General features: G+C 43.0%; 1 protein-coding gene across 9 annotated transcripts in view; it reads right to left on the bottom strand.

The window, feature by feature from the left end:
* Window positions 1–555: 555 nt before the first annotated feature.
* The window catches only part of OSMR (oncostatin M receptor), a 68,839-nt gene continuing 41,469 nt past the window's right edge, over window positions 556–27,925 (bottom strand). For 8 of the 9 annotated variants that reach the window (XM_084628475.1, XM_084628476.1, XM_084628473.1 and 5 more), the window contains 15 exons: window positions 25,218–25,505; window positions 23,765–23,894; window positions 22,025–22,188; window positions 20,417–20,562; window positions 15,367–15,529; window positions 13,471–13,547; window positions 12,631–12,853; window positions 11,574–11,774; window positions 10,927–11,028; window positions 10,224–10,403; window positions 8,196–8,360; window positions 6,147–6,225; window positions 5,784–5,856; window positions 1,794–4,194; window positions 556–1,133 (listed from right to left, as the gene is read on the bottom strand). In XM_084628475.1, coding sequence (XP_084484601.1) covers window positions 3,586–4,194; window positions 5,784–5,856; window positions 6,147–6,225; window positions 8,196–8,360; window positions 10,224–10,403; window positions 10,927–11,028; window positions 11,574–11,774; window positions 12,631–12,853; window positions 13,471–13,547; window positions 15,367–15,529; window positions 20,417–20,562; window positions 22,025–22,188; window positions 23,765–23,894; window positions 25,218–25,505 — 2,600 coding nt within the window. In that variant the 3' untranslated portion in view covers window positions 556–1,133; window positions 1,794–3,585. The remainder of the gene's footprint in view (window positions 1,134–1,793; window positions 4,195–5,783; window positions 5,857–6,146; window positions 6,226–8,195; window positions 8,361–10,223; window positions 10,404–10,926; window positions 11,029–11,573; window positions 11,775–12,630; window positions 12,854–13,470; window positions 13,548–15,366; window positions 15,530–20,416; window positions 20,563–22,024; window positions 22,189–23,764; window positions 23,895–25,217; window positions 25,506–27,925) is intronic. The other variant, XM_084628480.1, reaches the window with a different exon arrangement.

Here is a 27,925-nt window from a genome sequence, read left to right as displayed (position 1 = left end):
TCACCATGGCAGTTATGAGCATTGTAAACACCTCATGCATTATCATGTAGTCTATGCAGAATGTAGTCAGGAGCTGTTCAACTACAGGCTGAGCAAGCGCAGAATGGTGGTAGAATGTGCATTTGGACGTTTAAAAGCACGCTGGTGCAGTTTACTGACTCAGTTAGACCTCAGCAAAACCAATATTCCCATTGTTATTACTGCTTGCTGTGTGCTCCACAATATCTGTGAGAGTAAGGAGATGTTTATGGCAGGGTGGGAAGTTGAAGCAAATTGCCTGGCCACTGATTACGCACAGCCGGACACGAGGGCAATTAGAAGGGCACAGCAGGGCGCGCTGCGCAATAGAGAAGCTTTGAAAACTAGTTTCATGGCTGACCAGGCTATGGTGTGACAGTTTGGTTTGTTTCTCCTTGATGAAAACCAACCCCCTTGGTTCACTTTACTTCCCTGTAAGCCAACCGCCCTCCCTTCCCCCCTCTTTGATCACCGCTTGCAGAGGCAATAAAGTCATTGTTTCAAATTCATGCATTCTTTATTAATTCGTCACACAAATAGGGGGATAACTGCCAAGGTTGCCTGGGAGGGGTGGGCCCGGACCTGGGAGGGGTGGGAGGGGGGAAGGACAAGGCCACACTGCACTTCAAAACTTATTGAATGCCAGCGTTCTGTAGCTTGGGCAGTCCTCTGGGGTGGAGTGGTTGGGTGCCCGGAGGGGCCACCCCCACTGCGTTCTTGGGCGTCTGGGGGAGGAGGGCAGTTGATTACACAGGGGCTGCAGTGGTGGTCTGTGCTCCTGCTGCCTTTCCTGCAGTTCAACCAGACACCGGAGCATATCAGTTTGATCCCCCCAGTAGCCTCAGCATTACATCCTGTCTCCTCTCATCACACTGCTGCCACCTCTCCTGTTGCTCCAGCCATTTGTCCTTTCACGTGTCCCTCCTGTCCTCATGTTCATTTTGTGCTTTTCTGGACTCTGACATTGTCTGCTCCACAGATTCTGCTGGGCTCTTTCAGTGTGGGAGGACTGCATGAGCTCAGAGAACATTTCGGCACGAGTACTTTTTTTTGGCTTCTTATCTGCGCTAGCCTTTGGGACGGAGATGCTAGTGGCAGCGTTGAAACATTTGCAGCTGCAGGAGGGAAAAAAAGGGAGAGTAAAACTGAAAAAGACACACTGGCCATTTAAAAGGAGGGGCTGATGTTTTCAGGTTAACGTGCAGCACAAACCCAACTAAACCCTCCCCACGCCCAATTTTCTGGGATGATCACTTCACCCCTCCCCTCACCACGTGGCTAACAGCGGGGATGATTTGTTTTCAGCAACAGGCAAACAGCCCAGCAGGAGCGGCCACCTCTGAATGTCCGCTTAATAAAATTCCCCTATTGCAACCAGGTGACCATGAATGATATCACTCTCCTGAGGATAACACAGAGAGCTAAAGAACGGATGTTGCTTGAATGCCAGCAAACACCGGAACCACATGCTGCCAGGCTTTGTTATGCAATGATTCCAGACTACGTGCTACTGGCCTGGCACGGTAAAATGTCCTACCATGGAGGACGCAATAAGGCTGCCCTCCCCAGAAACCTTTCGCAAAGGCTTTGGGGAATACCTCCAGGAGACCTTCATTGAGATGTCACTGGAGGATTTCCGCTCCGTCCCCAGACACGTTAACAGACTTTTCCAGTAGCTGTACTGGCCGTGAATGCAGCCCAAGTCTTCAGGGCAAATTAATCATTAAACATGTTTGCTTTTAAACCGTGTATTATATTTACAAAGGTACACTCACCAGAGGTGCCTTCTCTGCCTTCAAAGTCCGGAAGCCCAGGTTGGGAGGGTATTGGCTGCAGGGTGATAAACAGTTCCTGGCTGTCAGGGAGAACTGTTTCTCCACTTGCCTGGTGTGCGCTATCTTCAACCTCCCCCTCCTCATCTTCCTTGTCCCCAAAATCCTCATCCCTGTTGCATGAGACTCCCTTGCAAGAGTCCACGTACAGGTGTGGGGTAGTTGTAGGGGCACCTCCTAGAATTGAATGCAGCTCATCATAGAAGCGGCATGTCTGGGGCTCTGACTCTGAGTGGGCGTTTGCCTCTTTGGTTTTTATTGGTAGGCTTGCCTGAGCTCCTTAAGTTTCACGCGGCACTGCTGTTAAAGCCTCTGTCCTTCATGCCCTGGGAGATTTTTGAAAATATATTGGCATTTCGTCTTTTGGAACAGAGTTCTGATAGCACAGATTCATCTCCCCATACAGCGATCAGATCCAATACCGCCCGTTCGGTCCATGCTGGAGCTCTTTTGCGATTCTGGGACTCCATGGTCACCTCTGCTGATGAGATCTGCACGGTCACCTGTGCTGATCAGCTTGCCACAGTGGCCAAACAGGAAATGAAATTCAAAAGTTTGCAGGGCTTTTCCTGTCTACCTGGCCAGTGCAGCCGAGTTGAGAGTGCTGTCCAGAGCGGTCACAATGGAGCACTCCCGGAGGCCAACACTGTCGACTTGCATCCACACTACCCCAAATTTGACTCTGTGATGTCGATTTCAGCGTTAATCCCCTCGTTGGGGAGGAGTACAGAAATTGATTTTAAGAGCCTATTAAGTCGACAAAAATGGCTTCGTTGTGTGGACGGGTGCAGGGTTAAATCGATCTAATGCTGCTAAATTCGACCTAAACTCGTAATGTAGACCAGGGCTGAGCTGCAGACTGAACTCAGCAGTCAGAAGTGAGGGTGCCTGGGCCCTAAGCTTAGGTAAAATTGAGATGTATGTAATTCTTGTGTTAAAACACCCTTGCTCTTGTTATGCTTTGTTTCTACTGTTGAGATGAAACAATCCTTTGTTTCTGAAAAGGCCATTCTGGGTCCTGATATTCACTTCTGATCAGAGTTGCTGCAGGGTTTGCAAGGCCGAACCCAGTTGGGCAATCATGATTGGTACACAGAAGGAGGGCTGTTGCCTGAGATTCAGTCTTAGAGTGAGAGAATCATGGGATTCCCCCTAGAGGCAGGTGGTGCTAGGCCCCATGCCCTAGCACCTGAAGGGGTGCACTCAGAGAGCCCAGAGAAGGGTCAAAGGTGCAGCTAGTGCTGTGTACCACAATAAATTCCTTTAAACACTTAGCCCCCAGAATGAAGGCTTCAGCTGATCTTTCATGGCAATTTTTTTTTATTACTGTTATGTGGAAAATTAAATAAACACAGTTAACTAACATTCTGACCCCAACCAATCAAAGCCAGGGAGTTCAAAGTTAGGAGTAATGTTCCATGCTGAGGTTCACAATACATGCCTTCTATGCTAGCGTCAGCAATGCAATAAGTCCATGCCGGATAATACATGTGAAGGGTGTCCCTTGGCTGTGATCAGAGAATGAAAATGTTCTCTGTTGTAGTTTAGTGACCTTGCACAAATCATGGTGCATCTTATCTCTCGCATTCATAGATTTTAGGGCCAGAAGAGACAGCTGTGATCTGAATGTGTAGATACAACAGGCCATACCATCTCACCCTATAATTCCTACTTAATGCCCTTAACTTCTGATTGAACTGCAGCATATGGATTGTTTAAATGTGCAGGTCAGTTTTTAATGCCGGCCTGGAAGCAATAACGCTGTTGAGTTGCTAGAAGTAGAGCTGTCCTGACTCTGAATGCCTTCATCAGATGTAGATGTGACCAGCTCTGAACCCAAGACTGTTTGTATTTTGTAACTTGAATGTTCTATGGGCTCAGTGAAATGGGGCAAATCACTCAACTTAGCCTCAGAACGAGGTACTTCCATTTGTGAAATATATCTCAAACTACCTTCTCTCTCAGTGATTTCTCTTAATGATGTGACAGTGTCTTTACTCAGAATTTCAATGTAATGCTGTGGCTGGTACAACAAGATAGACAACTGTGGCTCACTCTTTTCTGACATCCACAGGTTCTGATAGAGGCTGGAACCAAGTGCAGTCTGGGAAGAATAGGCTAAATTTTCAAATGAAGTGCAAGCTTCTGGAGCCGACTGTGTGCACATCAAATTTCCCACTTCATTTTGAATAAAATACACCCAGGAAGGATTGATAACTTTGCTTTCACTTTCTAAAATAGTCCCATGGCTCCTCAGCTGTAGTGTATTGGCTTCTGATGTATTCTCCAATACTACAGTATCAGGAATGCAGTCACTTAGCTTCAGTACTGCTTCAGAATTAAGCTGCAGAGCAATGAGAAGACAGTTACTTTAGAACAATGAAAAATACACTGACTAGGTGAAAAGGGAATGATTATTTTAAGCATTTTTAGAAATGTAGAGTAAATTCGGTATAGTCAGAATTTTTACAAGATGTATAGGATCAGAGGGGGAGGGCATACACATCATTCTAGTTCGCTGGAAGTTTGATCTTCAGCTGGATCTAATTACAAGACAGTTTTGGAGAGCTCTTTTTCTCATCTCAACAGAGGAAATTTGCTGAGCAATGAGAGACCATGCCCCTTTGAACAGATGTACAAGTTCTTAAATTAGTGTCCGTCATGTAACACTGCAAACCATAATTAAGACTACAACTGAGGGTATGTTTACACTTACCATTTAAAGTGCAAAGAAGTCCCTTTTTTGCGCGAAAACCACGGGAGCATCTACACTTGTTAATGACTTTTTGCATTGAAACTCAGAAGTTTCACTGCAAAAACAAAATCACCTTCACGAGAGGCATACAGCTCTTACCACTGTTCTTTTTGCGCTGCTGTGAAAGTGAAGACACATTCTACTATTGTAAACCCCTTTTGACCTCCGAAGGATATCCCACAGTTCCAAAAGCGACCACTCTGTTCAGCACCTCCTCTGCTCTGACACACAGACATCTGCCCCTTCCCTTGTAAGCCCTGGGACGTTTGAAGCTCCCTTTCCCTTAGTTTGTAGATGTGACGGGGGAAGCAGCCAGACAGCAGGAGATTTTTTAAAAAATGCCACAGAAGAAACAAGAAAGTAATGGGGCTGCTGGGACATGAAGCACGGCAGCACGGGACCCAGAATGCCTTCCGTTCGCACATCCCCCTTCCGACAAGACCTATTGAGAGAGCTGCATTGTGGGATAGCTGCCCTACAGCGCTGCTCTCATTGGCGATGGAAGTGCTGGTAGTGTAAACACTCTCTGACACCTGAGGAATTGAGTGAGTATACAAACCAGCGCTTTACTTTCACCAGTTCCCTATCACTGGTGAAACTTACAGCGCAAAAACTCTGTAAGTGTAGACATATCCTGACTGTGTTAAACCTGTCTGGGGGGCTTGTCCTTCTAAAAATCCACAAGGAACATAAACATTGGCAGGTTAAGTTCTCCCAGAAGTCTAACTTCTTGCTGTAGCAAACATCAGGAGAGGGAGCAGCAATCATGCATAGTTTACTGGACTCCCATAGTCAAGATGTAGTGCATGTCTCAGAGGAATAGTCAAATTTAAGCTCTAATTTTGAAAGCTAAGATATCAAAGGGCATTAGAAGGACTTTGCTCTGACAGGTCTGAGAGTGTGGAAAGAGCTTTTATAACTTTTGAAGTAACTGTCTAGAGCCTATCCTTGCAAAGACAGACTTCAAAGCGTAAACTAATCACTACAGAGTCATGTCGATGGAAAATGGAGACTTTTTTCAACCAAAAGTAAAATTAATCAGACAAGCCATTTGTAAAATGAGCATCATTATTAAAAATAATTGTCAATACAGAAAGAAAATTCTTCTAATACATTTTGCTGGACCTTAGTTTGAGAATAGAAAAATTAAAGTTATTGGATTTGTCTAATGACTTCACCTTTAATCCATTAAATGAGAGGACTTGGCTCTTGTTAGGATTGGGAATTTCAGGATAACAGCAATCCTTCACCCTAGAAAAACACAGACAAACAAGTAAACTTTGTTCTCTTCATTTGTCAGCATTCATTCTCCCTTCACCTTTACAGCAGGGCTAAGATTCTTACAGAAATAAGTGGAGATGCCATGTACTATACACCACAGCAAGCCAAATATTCAGGGCATCCGCTTACTAAGACGCTCAAAGAGAGAAATGAAGGAGGTATTATGAAGGGGGGTTAAATAGACAAACAACAACTCCATTTTGAATTAAAACAGACCATTTCTCTATTTACAGAAGGAAAATGTATTGTAATGAACTTACCACTTGATTTTCCAGAAGCACACAGCAGTTATTACTACAAAAGGAATGATCACTAGCAGAACTGGAAGGTAAATCTTTGCTATGAAAGAAAAATAGTATTTCAAAAAACAGTTTTCTAACTTTCCCTTGTTTGAATCAATACAATTAGAGCTTCTGGGATAAAAGATCATCTTTAAATCAAGCATGGATGTCTTTCTAAAAGATCTGCTCTACCTCGACTACCTGTCACTAGAGCTGATAACGGAATCACTTGATGAAATTCTGTGCCCGGCGTTATGCAGAAGGTCAGACTAGATTATCATAATGGTCCCTTCTGGCCTGCAAATCTATAAGTGAACACATGTATTTTTTGGCATTTATTTTTATTGCCAAAAGTTCAGCTTTACCAGTCCTTTTATTTTTTTAATTGCCTTTTACTTACAGACACCATCATTTTACCTGAGTTGATTTGCTAACTATCAAAGATTTCAAGGAGTAGCTATGTAAATAAATACCCTCCCGTTGGCTATGTCTTCACAGCAAAAAAAGGCGTGTTTTTATGCTGAGATTGCTATCTTGCAGTAAAATCCCAATGGAGACAAAGCATGGGTAGTTCTGACCTCGATGTAACTGCTCAAGTTCAGTCCCCATGTCCCTCTAGGAGTTACCTCAAGCAGCTACACTGAAGCAAAACCTGCCTGTGCCCTGTCTCCACTAGGGTGCTACACTGAAATGGTTACATCAATGTAAAAATTACATTTTTGGGTGGGGGGTGGGGGTTGCACTGAAGACACTTACTTAGCAAAGCACTTAAACATCTCTAGTCCATCTATCCCTGTGCAAGAAAGAATTGCCGTAAATAGGACGTAAGGACATGCTTAACTGCTTTAGTTAATGGGGGCCAAAGGCCCCAATACTACAGTGTTCCAAGTGCCAAAGCAAGGGAGTTGAGGGAGCTCAGCACCAAACCGAAGTGAGTCCCCAGAGCTTAAGTGTCCACAACAGTTACCAACGGAGTCATGCAGTGGTGTAACGAAGAAGGAAATTGAGTTTTGATATTAAATTAACCAAGGGGGGACAGAAGGGATGGCTTCTCTTGGGACATTTTTAAGTGTTAGTTTATGGATTTTTATTTTACTTCTCACTGGTTTTGGTTAGGAGACCTTGCTTTTACATACAATTCACTAGCTGTCGGGGAGGGTCTAGGCACTGAGGTGTAATGGTAGTGCATGCTGCTCCGTGTAAAATGTACGGCTCTCATGCACTAATCCACTCTCCACCTCTTCTGAGGACAAAGCTGGGGAGTTTCAGCTTGGGAACACAAGTCCCAAGAGTGAGATTCTGGTGTGATATCTTCAAGCGAACAGAATTACAGGTAAGTAATTAATTACTTTTGTTTTTCTGGATGTCTAATTTGGCCACAGTTAGTGAGCATGATTCTAATGCAGCAACCCTTCTTTGGTCACATCTAGCATGGAATGCAAGAGTTGGTGGATTTGTAAGCCAGTTTTTCATACAAACCAGTGTTAAGAAGTCTAGAGCTCTTATTTGCACAAAAATTAGCTACATGGTCATGAAAGCAACAGCCAATATATGCTAAGTTTTATATTCTTCTATAGTTTATAAAATTAGCTGGAACTAAATAAAATTCCTCTCTAATATTTGGAGAAGAGGACCAGGAGTCAGCATTCCTGGGTTCTCGTTTCAACTCTGTCACTGGTTCCATTCTATAAATGAGCCTCAGTGTTGCTATCTGCAAAGTGAGTATAAATTTGCTTAGCTACCTTACAGGGGGATTATGAGGTTTAAATAACATGGTAAAATGCTTTAAATATGCGGCAATGTTTCTAGGGTGAAAGGAGCTATTCAAGTACTATAACATTTAATTTGGCAATTAGTATTATTTGACTGCATCCATTAATAAATCTTCTAACTGGGATCCTTCTCAAATCCATTCATCTCTACCTAATCTTTTTAGAAAACAAGCCAGCAGTGACAGGTGCTAATTTCCCTTCTTGCCCCCCTCCTCTGCTGGCTCCTCCAAATCATATTTTCATTTTCTAAACTCACAGTCATGTAGTGTATCTACGTTTATATAGGCATCAATGGGGGTCTCTCCTCCTCCAGTGTAAGCTTTAACTGCCAGTGCATATGTTGTTTCTGGCATCAGGTGTTTCACCACGTATCTCTTTTCTTCTGGGTTTTCTATAGTGTATTTACATAGGACTGAACCATCTATAATCAAAGGAGATGTTACAAACCATTACTCTCAATTGTTTTTTAATATGCATTGCCTTTCAGGAAGGGGGATATGCTTTAGCTCAGTGGTTCTCAGATTTATTTGATCGCGTCCCCGTTCTTTGTGTCTGTAGTCCTTTACGTCCTCCCAGCTCCCACCACACAAATACACATGCTGCTGCCCAGCTCTGAAGGCAGAGCAGAGAATGGCAGCTGCTGGCCAGGCGCACAGCTCTGAAGGCAGCGCTGCCGCGAGCAGCAGCAGAGAAGTAAGGGTGGCACATTGCTCCCTGGAAGCCTCCCAGCTTGAAGGCAGAGCGGCTTCTCATACCCCCACAGAATACATTCCTTTGAGAATCTCTGCTCTACCTCATTACTGCTGGGTTGGATGGTGCCTCTTCTGATTGGACTGGAGATAGCAGCAGCAGTGTGTCTCAGAGAGCCAATCCAATAGGGGACCAGCCACCAACTTCCTGTCAGAAGTCTCTGCTCCTGCCAAGCTACGAACTCTGTTTCCACTTCCACAATTCACTTACCTTTTGCTAGTAGCTTTTCAGCAGGTTTTGTTTTCTTGGTCTGCCTCTGTCCATTTCTTCTCTCTGCACCCTCCATCCACCACCCCGCAACACCTTACTGGTAGCTGAGAGGCAGAAATGCGTTCAATACAAAGGACACAGAGAAACCAGGGCTAGCAATCTGTTCCCACTTCAAGTGTTTCTTAGCCACATCCTTCATCCTTCCCAGCCTCGACGCCGGTTCTGCCTGAGATAACAACCCCCCTGCCCCAGCCCCAATCAGTACCTCAGATGGGGAGGTGGTTGGGCTTTGCTCTTACACCCTTCCTGGGTGGGAATATTTGCAAGTATGTACAGTTACAGTAGTGCCAACTGTTCCACAGTTAATCTTATTCTGACAGGATGTTGGTGGGCAGGCCCCTGACAGCCCAGGGTCACACAGACACGCAGCTTTACCTGACACCAGTCCCCTCAGAAGAGGGGAATGGACCTACAGATGGTGAATCAGGACACGGTCCATGTTGGAGAAGAGAAATCAACAGGTAAGAATAAACATTTTTTTTTTTGCGTTCAGTGGGAGGGTCTGAGAATTTGGCTGCACTGAAATTTTGTCATCTCGAGTAGAGTTCAATGTGAGACAAGAAAATCAGAGACGATATGCCAAGTAGCTCCATGCTGCAAATGCTTAACACAGTCCCCAGGTCAGCTTCACCACTAGACAAACAGGCTGTGTAGAGCAGAGCTACGCACATCTTCATTTAATGGAATAAATGGGGAATTTTCACAGAGCCACAACCCTAAAGCTATGAAAACATCAGCACACAAATCGGACCCAACTACCTCTAAAAAATCCCCACTGTCATAATAAAACTGATAGCAGCTTCTTTGTCTATCTTCCAAAAAGAGAATGAGTGGGAATTTTGAAAACTCTGCCAGAGCTCAGTTCATCAGAGATGAAAACTCAGTGCCGCACAGGGAGCTGATACTGCAGCCATTCCACCTGTGAAGTGCACTTTGAAGTCAATGGAAGCTCCCTGCATAATGGCCTACAAAATGAGGCCCTATGTAATCTTCTGTATATTGGTAGAGTCCTGCTTCTGTCAATTAAAAGCACTCTACACTCAGTTCTTGGAGAGAAGGCAACAGCTACCTCACTTTAGAGGTCAACATCATTCCATTTATTCCCCAGTGTGTTTGTTTATCTGCCTAACATGTACGTGTGAGGAACTTTTCAGGAGGCTCCAATTTATTGATCTCCTGAGCAAAAAATCTGCAGCTTTTCACACATTTCAGCATGTGATGGATTGATGGGTGTGCAGCTTTCTGGGTTCAAAGAATCAATTACCTGAAAGAGCATGTTTTGCTGATCCCTTCAAACTGCATTCTTCTTCCATGGTTTTCACATAAACATGATAACCTCTTATGAATCCAGGCTGTGACTCATTTACGGGATAAGAATCCCAAGTTACGGTCACAGTATGGGAAGTCATCTCAGCTATTTCCCCTTGAGGGTTAAGTCTAGGAGCTGGAAGGAAGGAAATTGACAAACATGTTTGATTTCTAGAAAGTTTATCTCCCCACTTGGCATTGCTCCTGAATTCCCATCTGTTGCCTCTTGTTAAATTTGCGTTGTTTATAAACTGAACATCACTGATTTTCAAATAAAAACTGAACTAAGCCTGTTCTTCCTGAAAGCCTCCTGGTACCACAGAACACCTGTGGACCCATCTACGTCATGCACAGAAACAACTGTTTAATCATAGTTATTGCTAATGTAGTTATAGCTCAGTTTTCCTGACTGGTGTGGACTCTTGTTTTCCTGACATCTGTACTAACCAAACTGCCTCATAGCAGTCACCAGAGGCCATTTTGTAGTGTTTTATTAAATATATGCAATGGGAATGGGGGAAGCAATATTGTGTATGTCAAACATTGCTTGTAGTTAGTGCAAGGAGGCAGAGAAAAGACAGTACAGCTACAGAACTCCCCTTTATTTTCATGAGCCCCATTTAGCAAATATGTACACATGTAAAATATTTTCAGCTTACCCAGTTCTTTGGTATACCCAACCTTCTTCCCCAGGAAAAAATCTTCATTAGCTAGAGATCCATAAACCCTGAAGTTGTATCTGACCCCAGGCATGAAAGCAGCTAGAAAATAATAAAGCCATTTTTAAAAAATTAAGCTTCAGTAGTTTTAGGTAACAAAATGGAACCACATTTGATTTATATGGAGCTCTATAATTCATTAAAAATCCTGATCTTGCACCACTGAAGTTGCCAAAAGGAGGCCCTAGAAAACACAGCTCTTACTTAGTGCTGGTAAGACAACTGGAGGTGTTTAAACCAAATCCCAGCTAACCCTAGTAATGTTGACCACCTGTTTGTGGTGTTTGATCAAAATAGTAAACAAAACAATACCACAGATGGTCCTGATGGACAAACACCTGTCAGCAATGGTCTTTACTTGGTCCTGCCTCAGTGCAGGGGGCTGGACTTTATGACCTCTCAAGGTCCTTGCCCCACCCTACCTGTCTATGATTCTGTGAAAGAAAAAACTGACACACTGGGCAGTTGTTAGATTTTAATAATTGAGTTCCCAGAATCTGTTTCCTAAAATTCAGGTGCATGCCACTCAATGCCCTAACAAAGAGTTGCAGCATAAACATCTTAATAAAGAATTGTTCTGCTTTCACCTGACTTGATAAAACAACTGGAGGTGTTGAAATCGAATCTCTTCCACTGAAAGTCACAATGCTGGGACCTCGGAAAGTTGCACCAATCGACAATGTATCCATCAAATGCATTTGTGGCCTTCCAAGAAATATAAATGCCATCAACTGTGCCATTAACTCTTTCTTCTTCAAGGTCAGTGCGATCAACCTTTTCTTCAGCACCTTGGAAAGAATGGACTAAAGCACTTCACAAAATAGTTTATTTATCATCTATCTATAATATATGTTTTCTAGCAGGAAGACCTATACTTTAGGTCTAATTAAGATTGGTAGAATTACTATGCTAGTATTCGCAAAAAGAAAAGGAGTACTTGTGGCACCTTAGAGACTAACCAATTTATTTGAGCATGAGCTTTTGTGAGCTACAGCTCACTTCATCGGATGCTAGTATTGCCATTACTATACCTGATGACTGGATACCGGTAAAACTGCAGATTTTGTCTTTTCAATAATGTTTCATCATTATGAAATACTCGCCCCCAATAGGGAAAGGACCCTGAAAGTTGATCCTTACCACTAAGAGGCTAATCACTCAAATACCTTGTAGTTGGTTAACTGCATTAAAATTTGTAACATAAGGAACTGAACTGCAGGCTCACAAAACTGGAGCCTGAAATAATAGGTCACTAGACCCTGATTCTGCAATGAGTTCTGTGTGAGTGGGATCCTTGCATCCATATGCAAATGCAGGCTAGAGGACCTTGTTGGTTAAACCTATATGTATTTTGCTCACTGGGATAACCCCATGAATGTACCATATTATATTTGTGAAAAAACCCAGGTGGGTAGAGAGTGGGGAATATATAAAGATACATATACTGCTATTATCTTACAGACTAAGTGATCTCCATTGATAGAAGGAAGTAGTTTTTAAACACATCAGTGGCAAACAGTCATTTTAATTCCAAGACTAGATTAATTATTCCATGATGATAAATAAAATATTACTGACTGTAAAATAACTATACAAGATAAGCACCCACAAAAGTTATTTTAATTGGATTGAAGATACACAAACCATTATCTGTCGCTCGGGAGATGATCATCACTGAAGGAAGTGAAGAATTAATATTGTTCCTTGCTGCCACGCTGATTTTGTAGGAATGGTTATCGATGGAAATTGTTGTACTGTTTTGTAATGCAGAAATGGAGATGTGTTCAAGTTCAGAGGCTTTCTTTAACTTTTCCCAGGTTATCTCAAATGAAATATCTCCACCATTAGCTCTAAAGTCTGGTGATGGCTGGGGAAAAAAATGGAAAATGTTTCAAGACCTAGTTAATCTGCAGCTAAATTTACACTACTACAAATTGTATTTGGCATGATTCTTATAGTAGAAGCTTTTAAGGGTACGAAGGATACTGTACTTGTGATATTCTGTTTTACAGAAAAAAGAAAATTGGTTTTCACTTGATGGATGACATTAAACAAATGACAGAATTATTTCTACTTAACCCGTAAGTATATAGAAATATTTTTTTAAGTGACTGGGAGTTTTGAAATAAGGCAACCTGAAGGTTTTGTGTATGTTGTTTCCTATTTGTGCTCACTGAATGGACAATTTTAAAAAAGTAGGCTTTCATTCACTTTTTAAAAAACATTTTGGCACCCAAACTACATTTTCTTGGGGAGAAAAAAAGCAACATATGGTCCAAATCCATGGCTTGAACAAAAATCCAGACTCTCTCAGTACCAGTGTAAGCAGAGTGGTGATTATGGTTTCCATTGTCACAAGAGCCACACATCATAATGGAAAACTAAAATGAGAGAGAAATCTTGCACCCTGCCAGGAAAAATACCCCAGATACTGTGCCGGTCATTTCTGTAAACTTTCTTAACCATTTCTGTGCCCAGACTCACCTTCCAGAATAAGGTCACATTCCGTCCTCCCAAAACTGGGGTAACTTCTCTCCAGACATCAAGTTTCCCTGAGGGAGCTGTGATCAATCACATAAAACAAAGCTGTTGTATATTGGGAAGGGTGAACTGTCCAAACCTTTGCTAATATTTGTTAAGGAGACCATCCCACCTGCAACTCAGCTAGACCTCAAAACTCACCGACCCTGTGCCTCCATACCAAAAACTGGAGCTCCCTTGAAACTACAAAAACTACTCCTGGCTCATTCCGTGCCGAGCCCCACTTCCCCTCCCTCCCCAACACACATGGATGTTCCCACCACTGAATGATGCCTCCACACACAAAACGCACAGCAACTACTATGCCCATTCAGTGGTCCAGCTGCACCCACTTCATATCTCACCAATTCTGATTCATCTGGTGCATTCTGGGCTCTATCAAGTACCACAACTTCAGATTTAAAGCGGTGGAGACTTAGGAGGTTGACAGATTCCAGACAAACAGAACCTTTTAAAGATGTGGTATGCCAACAGTCAGGGGAGGCATAAGAAGAGGGGGTTACAGGGAGGAGGGAGCCAAGGCAGAGGTACCATAGAAGATATGCTGGGAGTTGCAGAGGGAAGAAGAGGAGCTGGCCAGCACGTCTCACTGATCAGGGAAAAAAGTGATGGGATTGAGTTTGGCACAAGGTTCAGATAATGCACCTGGAGTTCTGAAACCTTATCTGGTTTCACCCAAAGCTCGAGTTTCACCGATCAGTCTGTTCTGTGCACATGTATGCTGTCATAAATATAAAGGGAAGGGTAAACCCCTTTGAAATCCCTCCTGGCCAGGGGAAAGCTCCTCTCATCTGTAAAGGGTTAAGAAGCTAAAGGTAACCTCGCTGGCACCTGACCAAAATGACCAATGAGGAGACAAGATACTTTCAAAAGCTGGGAGGAGGGACTGAAACAAAGGGTCTGTGGGTCTGTCTATATTCTGTCTTTGTCGGGGATAGACCAGGATTGGAGTCTTAGAACTTTTAGTAAGTAATCTAGCTAGGTACGTGTTAGATTATGATTTCTTTAAATGGCTGAGAAAAGAACTGTGCTGAATAGAATAACTATTTCTGTCTGTGTATCTTTTTTGTAACTTAAGGTTTTGCCTAGAGGGGTTCTCTATGTTTTTGAATCTAATTACCCTGTAAGATATCTACCATCCTGATTTTACAGGGGGGATTTCTTTATTTCTATTTACTTCTATTTTTTTATTAAAAGTCTTCTTGTAAGAAAACTGAATGCTTTTTCATTGTTCTCAGATCCAAGGGTTTGGGTCTGTGGTCACCTATGCAAATTGGTAAGGCTTTTTATCCAACATTTCCCAGGAAAGGGGGGGTACAAGTGTTGGGAGGATTGTTCATTGTTCCAAGGGTCTGGGTCTGTAGTCACCTAGGCAAATTGGTGAGGCTTTTTACCAAACCTTGTCCAGGAAGTGGGGTGCAAGGTTTTGGGAAGTATTTTGGGGGGAAAGACGCGTCCAAACAGTTCTTCCCCAGTAACCAGTATTAGTTTGGTGGTGGTAGCGGCCAATCCAAGGACAAAGGGTGGAATATTTTGTACCTTGGGGAAGTTTTGACCTAAGCTGGTAAAGATAAGCTTAGGAGGTTTTTCATGCAGGTCCCCACATCTGTACCCTAGAGTTCAGAGTGGGGGAGGAACCTTGACATATGCGCATATTTTAAAATGGTTTTGACCCAATACCTGCAGCTCTTAGGCTTGCAGCCCCATACACCAAAAACAACGAGCTTTCTGGTATTTCCAGACATCAGTCTGGCAGATGGCGAACAGCAACTTGAAGAGCAAGTTTCAGCTGCAAACCCCTCCCTCCCCCCACCCCATTTCCCAATGGATTGAACTCACCTGCTTCATTTGTTCTGACTCTGAGGGTTTTGCTCCATTCACTCCATTTCCAGAAGTGGCTAGCTGCACCACAGCGCATTCTAAAGTTGTAATAGGTGAAAGGCTGCAAGCCACCTAGGGTGAGGTGTGGATATGAATTTGACTGAACAGGTGAACTATTGTGCTGCAAAAGCAAAGGAGAAATGTGACGTGGTTAGGGTTCAGACATCTTTCATGAGAAAGAGGTTTTTGGCTAAGATTCGGGAAGTCATTCTGTCCCCTGCTTCAACCAACAGCACGTTTATTACATCTGCCTTGTCAGGTTTGACCCAATGCAGAAAATTATGTGGAAACATGCTGGAAAAGTCAGAGTAGGTCCAAATACATGGACATATGGGAGGCGCACAGAGAGCTCTATTAACCCCTTTGGCCAATGCTGTTGACAGGATCCCTTCATGTTGGTCTGCCAAAATTGCTACTTAATTTTTTATCTATGTAGGTTGAAAAAGGTGTAATTAGTGAGCCTATTTCTCCCACTTCTGCCTGTGGTGCTTCTGTTGTTGTCCATATGCCCCTTTCTTTTATCATATATTTAAAATATCTAAAACTTAAATTTAAAATATTTAAAACATGGACCTCCTTACTAGGATCAGGTAAATAGGATGCTGTTCTGGATACGTACATACCATTGGGATATTAGCATACACATGTTCCACATTGGACCCTCCCTTTGGGTGTCCCCACAACTTGCTACCATCCTCAAAAGGATTAGGATGAACTCTGCCCAAGATAAAGTGGCTATGTCGTAGGGACCCCATGTTTTGTATAGTCCCCTCCTCTAAACTATCATCTGTGATGATCTCCCGCAGCTGGCACTCTTGAGGCAGAACATCCACTGGGAGGTCTCCAGGGAGGCCTGTCCATGTACACTTCCTACAAAAGTGGAGCACTCCTGCTTGTGCTTTAGTTAGAGAAGCAAGGTGGGTGAGGTAATATTTTTTTATTGGACCAACTTCTCTTCGGTGAGAGAGACAAGCTTTCAAGTTTAACTTGTCCTGTAATACTCTGGAGATGAGCTGCCCCTGTGTGGACTGGACCACAGGGAAACCTAGATGAACTTGTGAAGAACAGGCAAGCTGAACACTCACTAAAGTATGTGGAACAAGGTTATGGACTCTGCTGCAACCTTCCTCCCCCTCCAGGAAGTTATATGTTCACACAGGTCTTTACGGACATCAGCTATACTACATGCTGTAGCTGCACAGACACCAAGCTGTAATTCAGGACATTCTGCCCCCTCCACATCAGCCTCTACCACTGGAACTGACGCTGAAATCTCCATTAGCTCCAGTAATATTAGAGCTTATAAGGCCTCCTGCCAGTACATGGTAGCAAGCTCTTACACACTGCAGCAAGTCTAGCATTCTATCCAACAGAGGGCAGTAATGTATATGCAGACTAGTCTGCATAATACATCTGGAAGTCTAAATGCCAACTGCAACAGTTCTTTGGTCACAGTGACATCACAGTCATCAGCAGTACTCTGATGGAGTTGACTCTGACATAGCCTGATGGTTTTCAGCTCCTCAAGCTTTCACATGGCCAAGCCTGAGCAATTTATTTTCCTTCCTAAGCTTTCTGCATTCTCTCCTTTCACCATTGCTATTCACACAGCCATTTTTTCCTGTGTCTCAGGCTCACAAGCTAGAGGGCATCTGTGATTCCTTCCTTTCCTGCTCCTCATCCAACCAGGTTGTCACTAAATCTTGTTGCTATTTCCTCCACAACATTTTAAAAACACTTGTCCATGGCCCGATTCCCTTCCCACCACCGAGACACATGCACCTTCCTCACCTGAAGCCTCGATTATTGCTTCTCCCAAGATTTCCAGTGACTGGAAAGTGAAAGTTGAAATTGGAAACAAATGCCCATTTTTAAATGAAGGTTATTAACAACTGGGACAGCTTGCCTGCTGATGTCTTTCTACAAGTTTTGTTCTTGTTTAACCATGTTGGGCTAGATGCAGAAATCATTGGGTGAAATTCTATGGCCTGTGTTATGCACAAGGTCAGACTAGATGACAACAGTGGTCCATTTTGACTTTAAATATCTATTAATTATGCAACTGCTACGATTCTCTTCCTCACTTGCTCAGACCACATCACTCACTACTAAAGTCTCTCCATTGGCTCTGTCCCAACCTAGCTCTTGAATTTCATCTCTCATCAGATCTCTTTTGCTGCTCCTACAGAGACTCAATAATTTGTATGTTCTCAGTGGCCTTTGCAGTGGTGGTGTAGCCATGCTGGTGGCAGGATATGAGACAAACAAGGCAGGGGAGATAACATCTATTGGTGGTGTGATACTCTGATTATCTTCATAGAATCATAGAATCATAGAATATCAGGGTTGGAAGGGACCCCAGAAGGTCATCTAGTCCAACCCCCTGCTCAAAGCAGGACCAATTCCCAGTTAAATCATCCCAGCCAGGGCTTTGTCAAGCCTGACCTTAAAAACCTCTAAGGAACGAGATTCTACCACCTCCCTAGGTAACTCATTCCAGTGTTTCACCACCCTCTTAGTGAAAAAGTTTTTCCTAATATCCAATCTAAACCTCCCCCACTGCAACTTGAGACCATTACTCCTCGTTCTGTCATCTGCTACCATTGAGAACAGTCTAGAGCCATCCTCTTTGGAACCCCCTTTCAGGTAGTTGAAAGCAGCTATCAAATCCCCCCTCATTCTTCTCTTCTGCAGGCTAAACAATCCCAGCTCCCTCAGCCTCTCCTCATAAGTCATGTGTTCCAGTCCCCTAATCATTTTTGTTGCCCTTCGCTGGACTCTCTCCAATTTATCCACATCCTTCTTGAAGTGTGGGGCCCAAAACTGGACACAGTACTCCAGATGAGGCCTCACCAATGTCGAATAGAGGGGAACGATCACGTCCCTCGATCTGCTCGCTATGCCCCTACTTATACATCCCAAAATGCCATTGGCCTTCTTGGCAACAAGGGCACACTGCTGACTCATATCCAGCTTCTCGTCCACTGTCACCCCTAGGTCCTTTTCCGCAGAACTGCTGCCTAGCCATTCGGTCCCTAGTCTGTAGCTGTGCATTGGGTTCTTCCGTCCTAAGTGCAGGACCCTGCACTTATCCTTATTGAACCTCATCAGATTCCTTTTGGCCCAATCTTCCAATTGGTCTAGGTCCTTCTGTATCCTATCCCTCCCCTCCAGCGTATCTACCACTCCTCCCAGTTTAGTATCATCCGCAAATTTGCTGAGAGTGCAATCCACACCATCCTCCAGATCATTTATGAAGATATTGAATAAAACCGGCCCCAGGACCAACCCTTGGGGCACTCCACTTGATACCGGCTGCCAATTAGACATGGAGCCATTGATCACTACCCGTTGAGCCCGACAATCTAGCTAGCTTTCTACCCACCTTATAGTGCATTCATCCAGCCCATACTTCCTTAACTTGCTGACAAGAATACTATGGGAGACCGTGTCAAAAGCTTTGCTAAAGTCAAGAAACAATACATCCACTGCTTTCCCTTCATCCACAGAACCAGTAATCTCATCATAAAAGGCGATTAGATTAGTCAGGCATGACCTTCCCTTGGTGAATCCATGCTGGCTGTTCCTGATCACTTTCCTCTCATGCAAGTGCTTCAGGATTGATTCTTTGAGGACCTGCTCCATGATTTTTCCAGGGACTGAGGTGAGGCTGACTGGCCTGTAGTTCCCAGGATCTTCCTTCTTCCCTTTTTTAAAGATTGGCACTACATTAGCCTTTTTCCAGTCATCCGGGACTTCCCCGGTTCGCCACGAGTTTTCAAAGATAATGGCCAGTGGCTCTGCAATCACAGCCGCCAATTCCTTCAGCACTCTCGGATGCAACTCGTCCGGCCCCACGGACTTGTGCACGTCCAGCTTTTCTAAATAGTCCCTAACCGCCTCTATCTCCACAGAGGGCTGGCCATCTCTTCCGCATTTTGTGATGCCCAGCGCAGCAGTCTGGGAGCTGACCTTGTTAGTGAAAACAGAGGCAAAAAAAGCATTGAGTACATTAGCTTTTTCCACATCCTCTGTCACTAGGTTGCCTCCCTCATTCAGTAAGGGGCCCACACATTCCTTGGCTTTCTTCTTGTTGCCAACATACCTGAAGAAACCCTTCTTGTTACTCTTGACATCTCTGGCTAGCTGCAGCTCCAGGTGCGATTTGGCCCTCCTGATAACATTCCTACATGCCCGAGCAATATTTTTATACTCTTCCCTGGTCATATGTCCAACCTTCCACTTCTTGTAAGCTTCTTTTTTATGTTTAAGATCCGTTAGGATTTCACCATTAAGCCAAGCTGGTCGCCTGCCATATTTACTATTCTTTCAACTCATCGGGATGGTTTGTCCCTGTAACCTCAACAGGGATTCCTTGAAATACAGCCAGCTCTCCTGGACTCCTTTCCCCTTCAAGTTAGTCCCCCAGGGGATCCTGGCCATCCGTTCCCTGAGGGAGTCGAAGTCTGCTTTCCTGAAGTCCAGGGTCCGTATCTTGCTGCTTACCTTTCTTCCCTGCGTCAGGATCCTGAACTCAACCAACTCATGGTCACTGCCTCCCAGATTCCCATCCACTTTTGCTTCCCCCACTAATTCTACCCGATTTGTGAGCAGCGGGTCAAGAAAAGCGCCCCCCCCCCAGTTGGCTCCTCTAGCACTTGCGCCATCTTCTCTAGACATGAGGAAGAGCTCTGCGAAGCCTGAAAATTTGTCCCTTCTACCAACAGAAGTTGATCTAATAAAATATATGGACCTCACCCACCTTGCCTCTCACAATAGCTTTGTCTCTCACCTGGTCTCCAACAATACTGACAACCTCAAAGACCTGAACATTTCTCCTAGAATGTGATTCCATCACACATATTGTGCACGTTTGGCATTCCACCTAATAAGGGCCAGTGATTCACCCACCCACTACCGATGGCATTAAAAACCATGATACAAATATACTATACTCCATACCCCAAAACCCCAGTTGCTTGTTTAGACTGAAACTTAAGTTTCTTACCAGTTCCACTTGCCCACTTGGGTGGCGATTTTCAATCTGACATAGCAGCTTAATTGCTTTGTACTTGGGCTGCATACGCCAGTATAAACTGACTTCTGTGGCTTTCATATGTTCCACAGAAAGGTCAGAGGGGGGATATGGATGAACTGCCAAAGGGAAAGATAAGTTAGATTCTGAAAAACTTGAATTCAAGAACTTTCAAAATGTTCTCATTGAGCAATGAAAGTGAATACGAGGCTTAGTCTAGGATTTCCTCATTACATCTCTCCCAGTGGGATTCCAGGCAGAGAGACATATGTATTAGTAAAAATAAGTGATGCTTTTAGAAATTGAGTCTTTTATTGTTTATCTACTTCTCTAGTGGGGCTCTGCATCCCAGAAGTAGTTCACTGGACTTGGAGCCAAAGACCTGCAGTTCTATTCACCACTCTTCTATTGACTGAATGTGAGCAGATCAATTAAACTTTCTGTGGCTCAGCTTCTGCATCCAAAAAAAGGGCCTACTTCTATTCATCTTCCCTTGTTAAAGTCCTTTGAGATCCTCAGATGATATGTGCTCTATAAGCAGTATTAGGCTAGATGGTGTCCAAATCTGACCCTTGAATGCTTCCATTATTGATACTGCAGAGCTACAATATAGGGTGTAAATTTTGTTTTGCTTTATTTGCTAATGTTTTTTAAATCCGCAAAAAATCTACAGCAAATATCTGTAGCAATAGAAAAATGGCAAGACTTGCCTAAAAAGACTGGTTAGAAGAGCACTCAAGCTTTATGCCATCAGAAAGAGACAGCTAGTATTGTTACAAGAAGCACCCACAATTCCTAGAACTGAAAGCAGTTGGAGAAAGAAACTCATTTTCTTGTGTTTTCAGTGTGTTTCCTTTATGCATTTGAAAGCATTTTGTGTATAGTCAATTTTTCTGCTTCACTTATGGTAAATTGCTCTTCTTGTCTCATGCACTAGCATGTTGGTACTCCTGTCATCCACTGCCCCTGGGGGGCATATGCCCACTCCCTCAGGCGCTGTAATAATGCATTTACCACTCAAATGCCAATCATTATGAGGGAATCATTCATTCTAGTGCCAAAATCATGTCCATCCCACACAAATTTGGTGTCCTCTCCCTTTTGTTTTTGAAGATTTACATCAGAAACGTGTAATTGTGAAACTGTGGTGTCAAAGTTCTGTACAACAAAGGAATGATCCCACAGCACTTCGTTTCCTGAGTGGCTCCTTTTTTTGTGCCTCTCATTTAGGCCCTTTGTTGCATATCACTCCCCACATTTGGACATTTGGCAGATTCTGAGGCCACAAAAGGGATCATTTTGATCACTTAGCTCTCAACCTGGAGATCGGATTGTGTTCATCAGTAACAGCAGCTGCAAAACTGAAACTGAAGAGGGAGCAGGCAAGTGTGGGCACAGAGAAGATGGGAATCAGGGCAAGCTGGGAAGGAAAAATCATTTATCTTTAAATCTGAGAGGTTTTCAGACAATACTGCCCCATAGAGAAATAGGACGGGCGGCCCCAGAATGTTTCATGGTGGTGATCTTCAGCCTACCCAAAAGACCCTTCAAAACATCAACAAGGAGCAGAAAAACCCTTACCTCTGTGAGCTACATCAAGGACAAAATTAGCACTTCTCTTTCCAAGAGGGTTTTGGGCAGTCAGTGTTAGGTTGTATATCATCTGCTGGTCTATAGCCCAAGAACAATGGATGGGTTCTAGATAGTGTGCTGTTTCTTGGTAGCAAAATGTTTTTTGGGAAAACCTTTCAAGAGAGAGGAAAAAGTCATTGGTTTATTTTTCTTTGGTTTAAAATCATAGATGCTGCAGAAGCGCAATAATGGATTCAGAAACTGTGATGCCTACCTAGAACAGAACTAAAACTTAAATAAAAATACAGTTGTTGTATGTGCATAATTCTCTATCAACAAATGTAACAGAAATAGTAATTTCTATTATATTTTAAAAGAACTGTGGTATAAAGGAGGGTACCCAGGAATGGTTTATTTGAAAAGCAAAAGGCTTTCAGAAGTTGGTAAGCAACTGTGGCTGATTATCTAATGAGGTTGTTTGGGTGATCTAATATTTCTATCTTGTTTCATGGGCTGACTGTTCATGCCACTCAGTATTCTGCAGGAGATCTGTGGGGATGGAGAATTGGATGAATTCCCCATGTTCTTGCTGTTGACCACAGAAAACTTCCATGGGAGTTAAATGCTAAAATTCTGACCAATTCAATTCCAAAATGGCCTTGTGCAAGACGGTTCAGTACAGCCCATAAGTATTTTCAGTACTGTTGGCTTTTCAGCAGAGGTTAAGCTGTTATACTGAATGGATTGAACTCACATGCACAAAGTTACTCATGTCTATAGCTGTTTGTAGGATCCAGGCCATAGAACACTGATGCTTTCCAGACTGTCCAACAACTGTGTGTGTGTGGGGGGGGGGCATGGCATAGGCATAGTTTGACTGCTATTTTGTGGGGGAGGTACGACATGCACACTGAAGCCAGTTCCCCTGGTTCACTGTCTCTTTCACCCATCTGGAGTGATACCTAGGCTGCCAGTGCTGGGGGGGAGAAGGACCGGCTTAATGGGGGAGCACCATCTGCTGCATATGACCCTGGGTGCCCCCACATGCCTTGCCTCTGTTTGGGGGGAAATGCTGCCCAAACTACACCTATGGGGAGGGTGGGTATGGGGTGTGTGGGGGGGAAAGGGGCTGGGATGAGTTTGTGCAAGTAAATGTGTGTAGTCTCTAAACAAAAATTAATTAGCAATGCCTAATCTTAGACAGGGCTAGAAGGGGGAAAATTAGTGTGGCTCACTCTGAGAACAGATCTGGGCTTCTGGGCTGTCTCTGACTACCACAAGGTGGTGGGAACAGAATGAGCCATCCAGCCCTTTTGACAACAAAATAGTGAGTAACAGAGAATATATTTCGAGGACTCACTTGGACACTCAAAAAGCTTTGACAAAGCCTCTCACAAGAAACTATTAAAGAAAATTAGTCAGTCCTGGTTAAAGAGGTAATTTATTAGTGTGATGGATCAGAAACTGGTGAGGAGACAAAACGAAGAGTGAGGCTAGTTGGTCAGTTTTCAACATGAGAAAGTGTTAATGGTGGGTGCTCCAAAGTCCTGGGCTGTTAAACCTTTGTTGTTTGAATGTATTGCTTAATGATCTGGAAAAGGGTGCAACTTCTTATAGCAAACAGAGAAAAATACTTTAATAGATTGTAAATAATAGATTCCAAGGGCAGAAGGGACCGTTAGATCATCTCGTCTGACCTCCTGTATAGTGCAGACCATAGAACTAATTTAATCAGTTGAGAAAACTTACCTTTCAAACAAGTGGTATTTTGTTGAATGAGCCCCATAAAGATAGGTATTTTTTCCTGGATTCCAAGTACAAGTTAATGTCTTAATGTCCCGAGTGTCACAGGAAATATCTTCAGGCTCATAAGGTGGTTCTTGTAATTAAAACCAAGGAGAAGATCAACATGACAAACTAACGATTAACATGTACAAAGCCTGGCTGACTACAGACATTATTATTTCAATTGCACTCATACAAAGACAGCCTCAGAGAAGAAAGCAGACTAAAATGTACTGTACTCTGAAAGATCACTGCACTCCAAACATGTTATTTATGTAAAATAAAGATCTATTCAATGTTTAGGGTGTCACCCAACTTAAAACTTACGTCTATACTTGGAGGGGAAACATTTTATGCTATGCTAGTATTATGCATATTCAGGCTGAATTCTTAGGTGACTGTGTTTGACCAGAAGAAGAGCTGTGTAAGCTCGAAATCTCTCTCTCTCCAATCTTGTTCAATAAAAGATCCTCACCCAGCTTGTCTGTGGTTGTTAATTCAGTGTTGTAGCTGCGTCAGTCCCAGGATATTAGAGAGACAAGGTGAGGTATCATCTTTTACTGGACCAACTTCTGTTGGTGAGAAAGACCAGCTTTCAAGCTTAGCCTCAGACCTGAAGAAGAGCTCTGTGTATGTCTACACTACAGCAGATGCAGCACCAAGAGAGCTCTCTCCTGTCGGCTTAACTCCTGCTTTAGCGAGAGGCGATAGCTATGTCTGACAAAGTGCTGACCACACCGGAGTTTAGATCAGTATAACTTTCGTCACTCAGGTGTGGATTATTTACACCCCTGAGAGATGTAACTTTTACCGAAGTAATTTGTTGTGGAGACATAGCCTGGGAAATGTATTCAGAATGTCATAGGGAAATACAAAGTAGAACAGATTGTTTAGCGTAAGTAGTTAACATTTCAAGGGACTGTTCAAGGTGAAGTGGCCTGTTAACACCCCTCCAGTTGGGGAAGGAAGGCAGCTGCAGGGGGAAAAGGAGGGGTTGTTAATGGGTTGTAAATTGCTGTAATAAGCCATAAATCCAGTGTCTTTATTCAGTCCATGATTTTTAGTATCTACCAAAGTTATTAATTTAAGCTCCCTGGTTTATCTGTTTGCTAAAGCATTAATAGGTTTTGGGATTCATCCATGAACCTCTTTTAGTCAAAATCTACTTGCACTCTTTAAACTTGAAAACAAAGTTTTCTCTTTCTTCTCTGGAATGTGTAATGTAAGGACATGCTGTTGGAGCCAGTTCCTCAGCTGGTGTAAATAGGCATAGCTCCACTGAGGCTACCAGAGCAATGCCAATTTATAGCTGCTCAGAACCGACCCCTTGAACTTTACAAGTGATTTTTATAGAGCGCAATCCCTCCCACACGCATCAGCAACAGAAAAAGAGACCCAAAGCAAAGTGTGTACTTACTGCCCACAAAGAGAAGCGTTGCACTGTATTTTTTGTTTTCTTTACCAGAGATTTTACAAAAGACAGGAATGCCAGGCACTTCTGCATGCAACACCTTCTTCATAGTAATCACCATGTTTTGCTGGCTGGTGTTTGAATCTGGGTAATAATAATCAGTGTAATTAAACAAAAGATACTCAATTCTGCTATCTTTGCCTCCAATGCAGCAAAAAGTGACATTTGAACCTTCCTCTACAACTTTATCTTCTGGGAAGATGTATGGTGTGTTGTCATCTGAAGTATCTAGGCCTGCAAGATACAAAAGAATAAATCTTTTAACTTGAATATTCTTTCTTTATGCTGTGGAGTCTCTTGTGAACAGTCTACCCCATGACTAGATAGCTGAGAAAGCACTAGGGACAAGTTTTCCAAAGGGTGTTCAAGATAGGTGATTGTGACTTTGAATGCATAACTGGGCATTTGCACACATCTGGTAATTGTACCTCAACTATCAACATGCAAACATCCATTTGTACACCCTCCTGTGATGTTCTCCCACTTCAGTCCTACTTAAACCCGTAAGATATAAAACTTAAGTGGTGCATGAGCCTTTGTACAGTGGTGAATTTCACCCCCTAGGACCTGATCCAGATCCCAATGAAGTCAATGGAAAGACTCCCATTAACTTGGCATGCATCCAACGAAGTGGGTATTCATTCACGAAAGCTTATGCTCCAATACGTCTGTTAGTCTATAAGGTGCCACAGGACTCTTTGCCCCATTAACTTTAGTGAGCTTTACATCTGGCCTCTAACACAGGATTTGTACATACGATTTTGCAAAGGCAAGCTGGGATGATATGTGTGTTCATTTCTTCTTTAATGACCAGGAAATGGTGTGTTTGATCCCTATCCAATGTTAATTCATAAAGGGATCCCTTATGGCTTCAGTCTAACAAGCATAAAAAGATTTCATCCATTAAAAGGTGAGTTTGAAAAGCTTGTTATCTGCCAAGACCCAAGTTAAGGGCTCTGTGCTTCCCCTGCTACATTTGGTAACATTTCTAGTATCTAAATCCAAGCACGACCTGTGCAAACCTGAACCAGTGTGGATAACTAAACTTGGCAGATAAAAAGCTTTTCAAACTCACCTTTTAATGGATGAAATCTTTTTATTCTTGTTAGACTGAAGCCATAAGGGATCCATTTATGAATTAACATTGGACAGGGATCAAACACACCATTTCCTGGTCATTAAGGAAGAAAAGTTTAGTGATCCTTTCAAAACACATTTTTAAAAATCATCTAAGTTCACCAGAAACTATGCTGTTCCAGTCAATCTGAAAGAGCTAATCACTGCCTTGTATTCAGCCAATTTTTCCTGGGTTCTACGATTACATTTCACAGAAGTTCATTCAGAAGTGACGTAAGTAGTTGGTTTACTGCTAGTGTCTCTTGTCCTTAATATTAATTACGATTGCCAGACACAAACCTGTGAGAAACTAGTTAAGGTTATAAGTCTGTATCAAAACATGAAAAAAGAAAAAAGAAAAAAAACTTACTAGAGAGCTGTAGTTGAAATCCCAACCTCATCCCTTCCCCATCCCACACCCACACTAATTAAATGATAAAAATGTCTAGAAATTCTAAATTAAGATTACATTTTTGAAAAAATGTAGAAATATTGAAATACAGAGTTAAGGGGTGAAATCCTGGCCCTAGTGAAGCAAATGGGAGTTCTACCATTGACTGCCATGTGGCCAGGAGTTCACCAAGGGAGCCTAAACCATTGTGGATCTAAGTCCCAGAAGACTTATAATAGAAACCTTGTTATAACCTTAGCTACAGAGAGATTTCTGTGTATTCATATTAAACTAGTACATGAATGCAGAGCCAAATCAACAATCTTGCATTAGGAAAAAAGAAGCATAAAATATAAACTTCAGAGAAACATTAATAACTCTTGGTTCTCAGTATTAGTTTATATGAATACTACAGCCTGATGACAGTGAAGCAAGAATCACAGGTGGTTAATTTATGCCCCACATTCACAGAACACACGATGCTGTTACAAATTTTGTGAAATTGTTGAAGTGATTCTGCACTGAGTCCAAGAATTATTATGCAACAGCTTCCGAAGAGACACTTTCTTCCTAGAAGAGCCCTAATCAAAGGAACAAGTCAGACTTCAGTGGTAAGGATATTACACCTTCCTTGTTTACTACAGCAGCATTGCCAAGGACATCACGGATATACAATGAAGTAGGACTAAATTTATCCTCAAAGACTAAGGCCTTGTCTACACTGGGACTTTACAGGGCTGCAACTTTCTTGCTCAGGGGTGTGAAAAAACACCCCCCTGAGCACTGCAAGTTTCAGCGCTGTAAAGTGCGAGTGTAGACAGTGCACCAGCGCTGGTAGCTACTCCCCTCGTGGAGCTGGTTTTTTTACGGTGCCACAACTATACAGCCATGTTAAAGCGCTGCTGCAACAGTGCTTTAATGTTGCTAGTGAAGACATGCCCTCAGGCTGTCTCCACACTGCATTTTCATCCTTAAAACTTTTCTTGCTCAAGGGTGTGAAAAAATTATTCCTCTGAGTGACAAAAGTTTTAACCATGAAAAGCGCCGGTATGGACAGCACTTCATCAGTGGAAGATGCTCTCCCACCAACAAAGCTACTGTTCCCCTCGTTGGGGGGTGGTTTTATTTATTTTATTTTATTTTTATA

This window comes from Lepidochelys olivacea (genome assembly GCF_965140295.1).
Source record: "Lepidochelys olivacea isolate rLepOli2 genome assembly, chromosome: 5".
Classification (NCBI taxonomy): domain Eukaryota; kingdom Metazoa; phylum Chordata; order Testudines; family Cheloniidae; genus Lepidochelys; species Lepidochelys olivacea.
The sequence above is the reverse complement of the archived record's forward strand: the minus strand, read 5'-3'. Positions and strand labels throughout refer to the sequence as shown.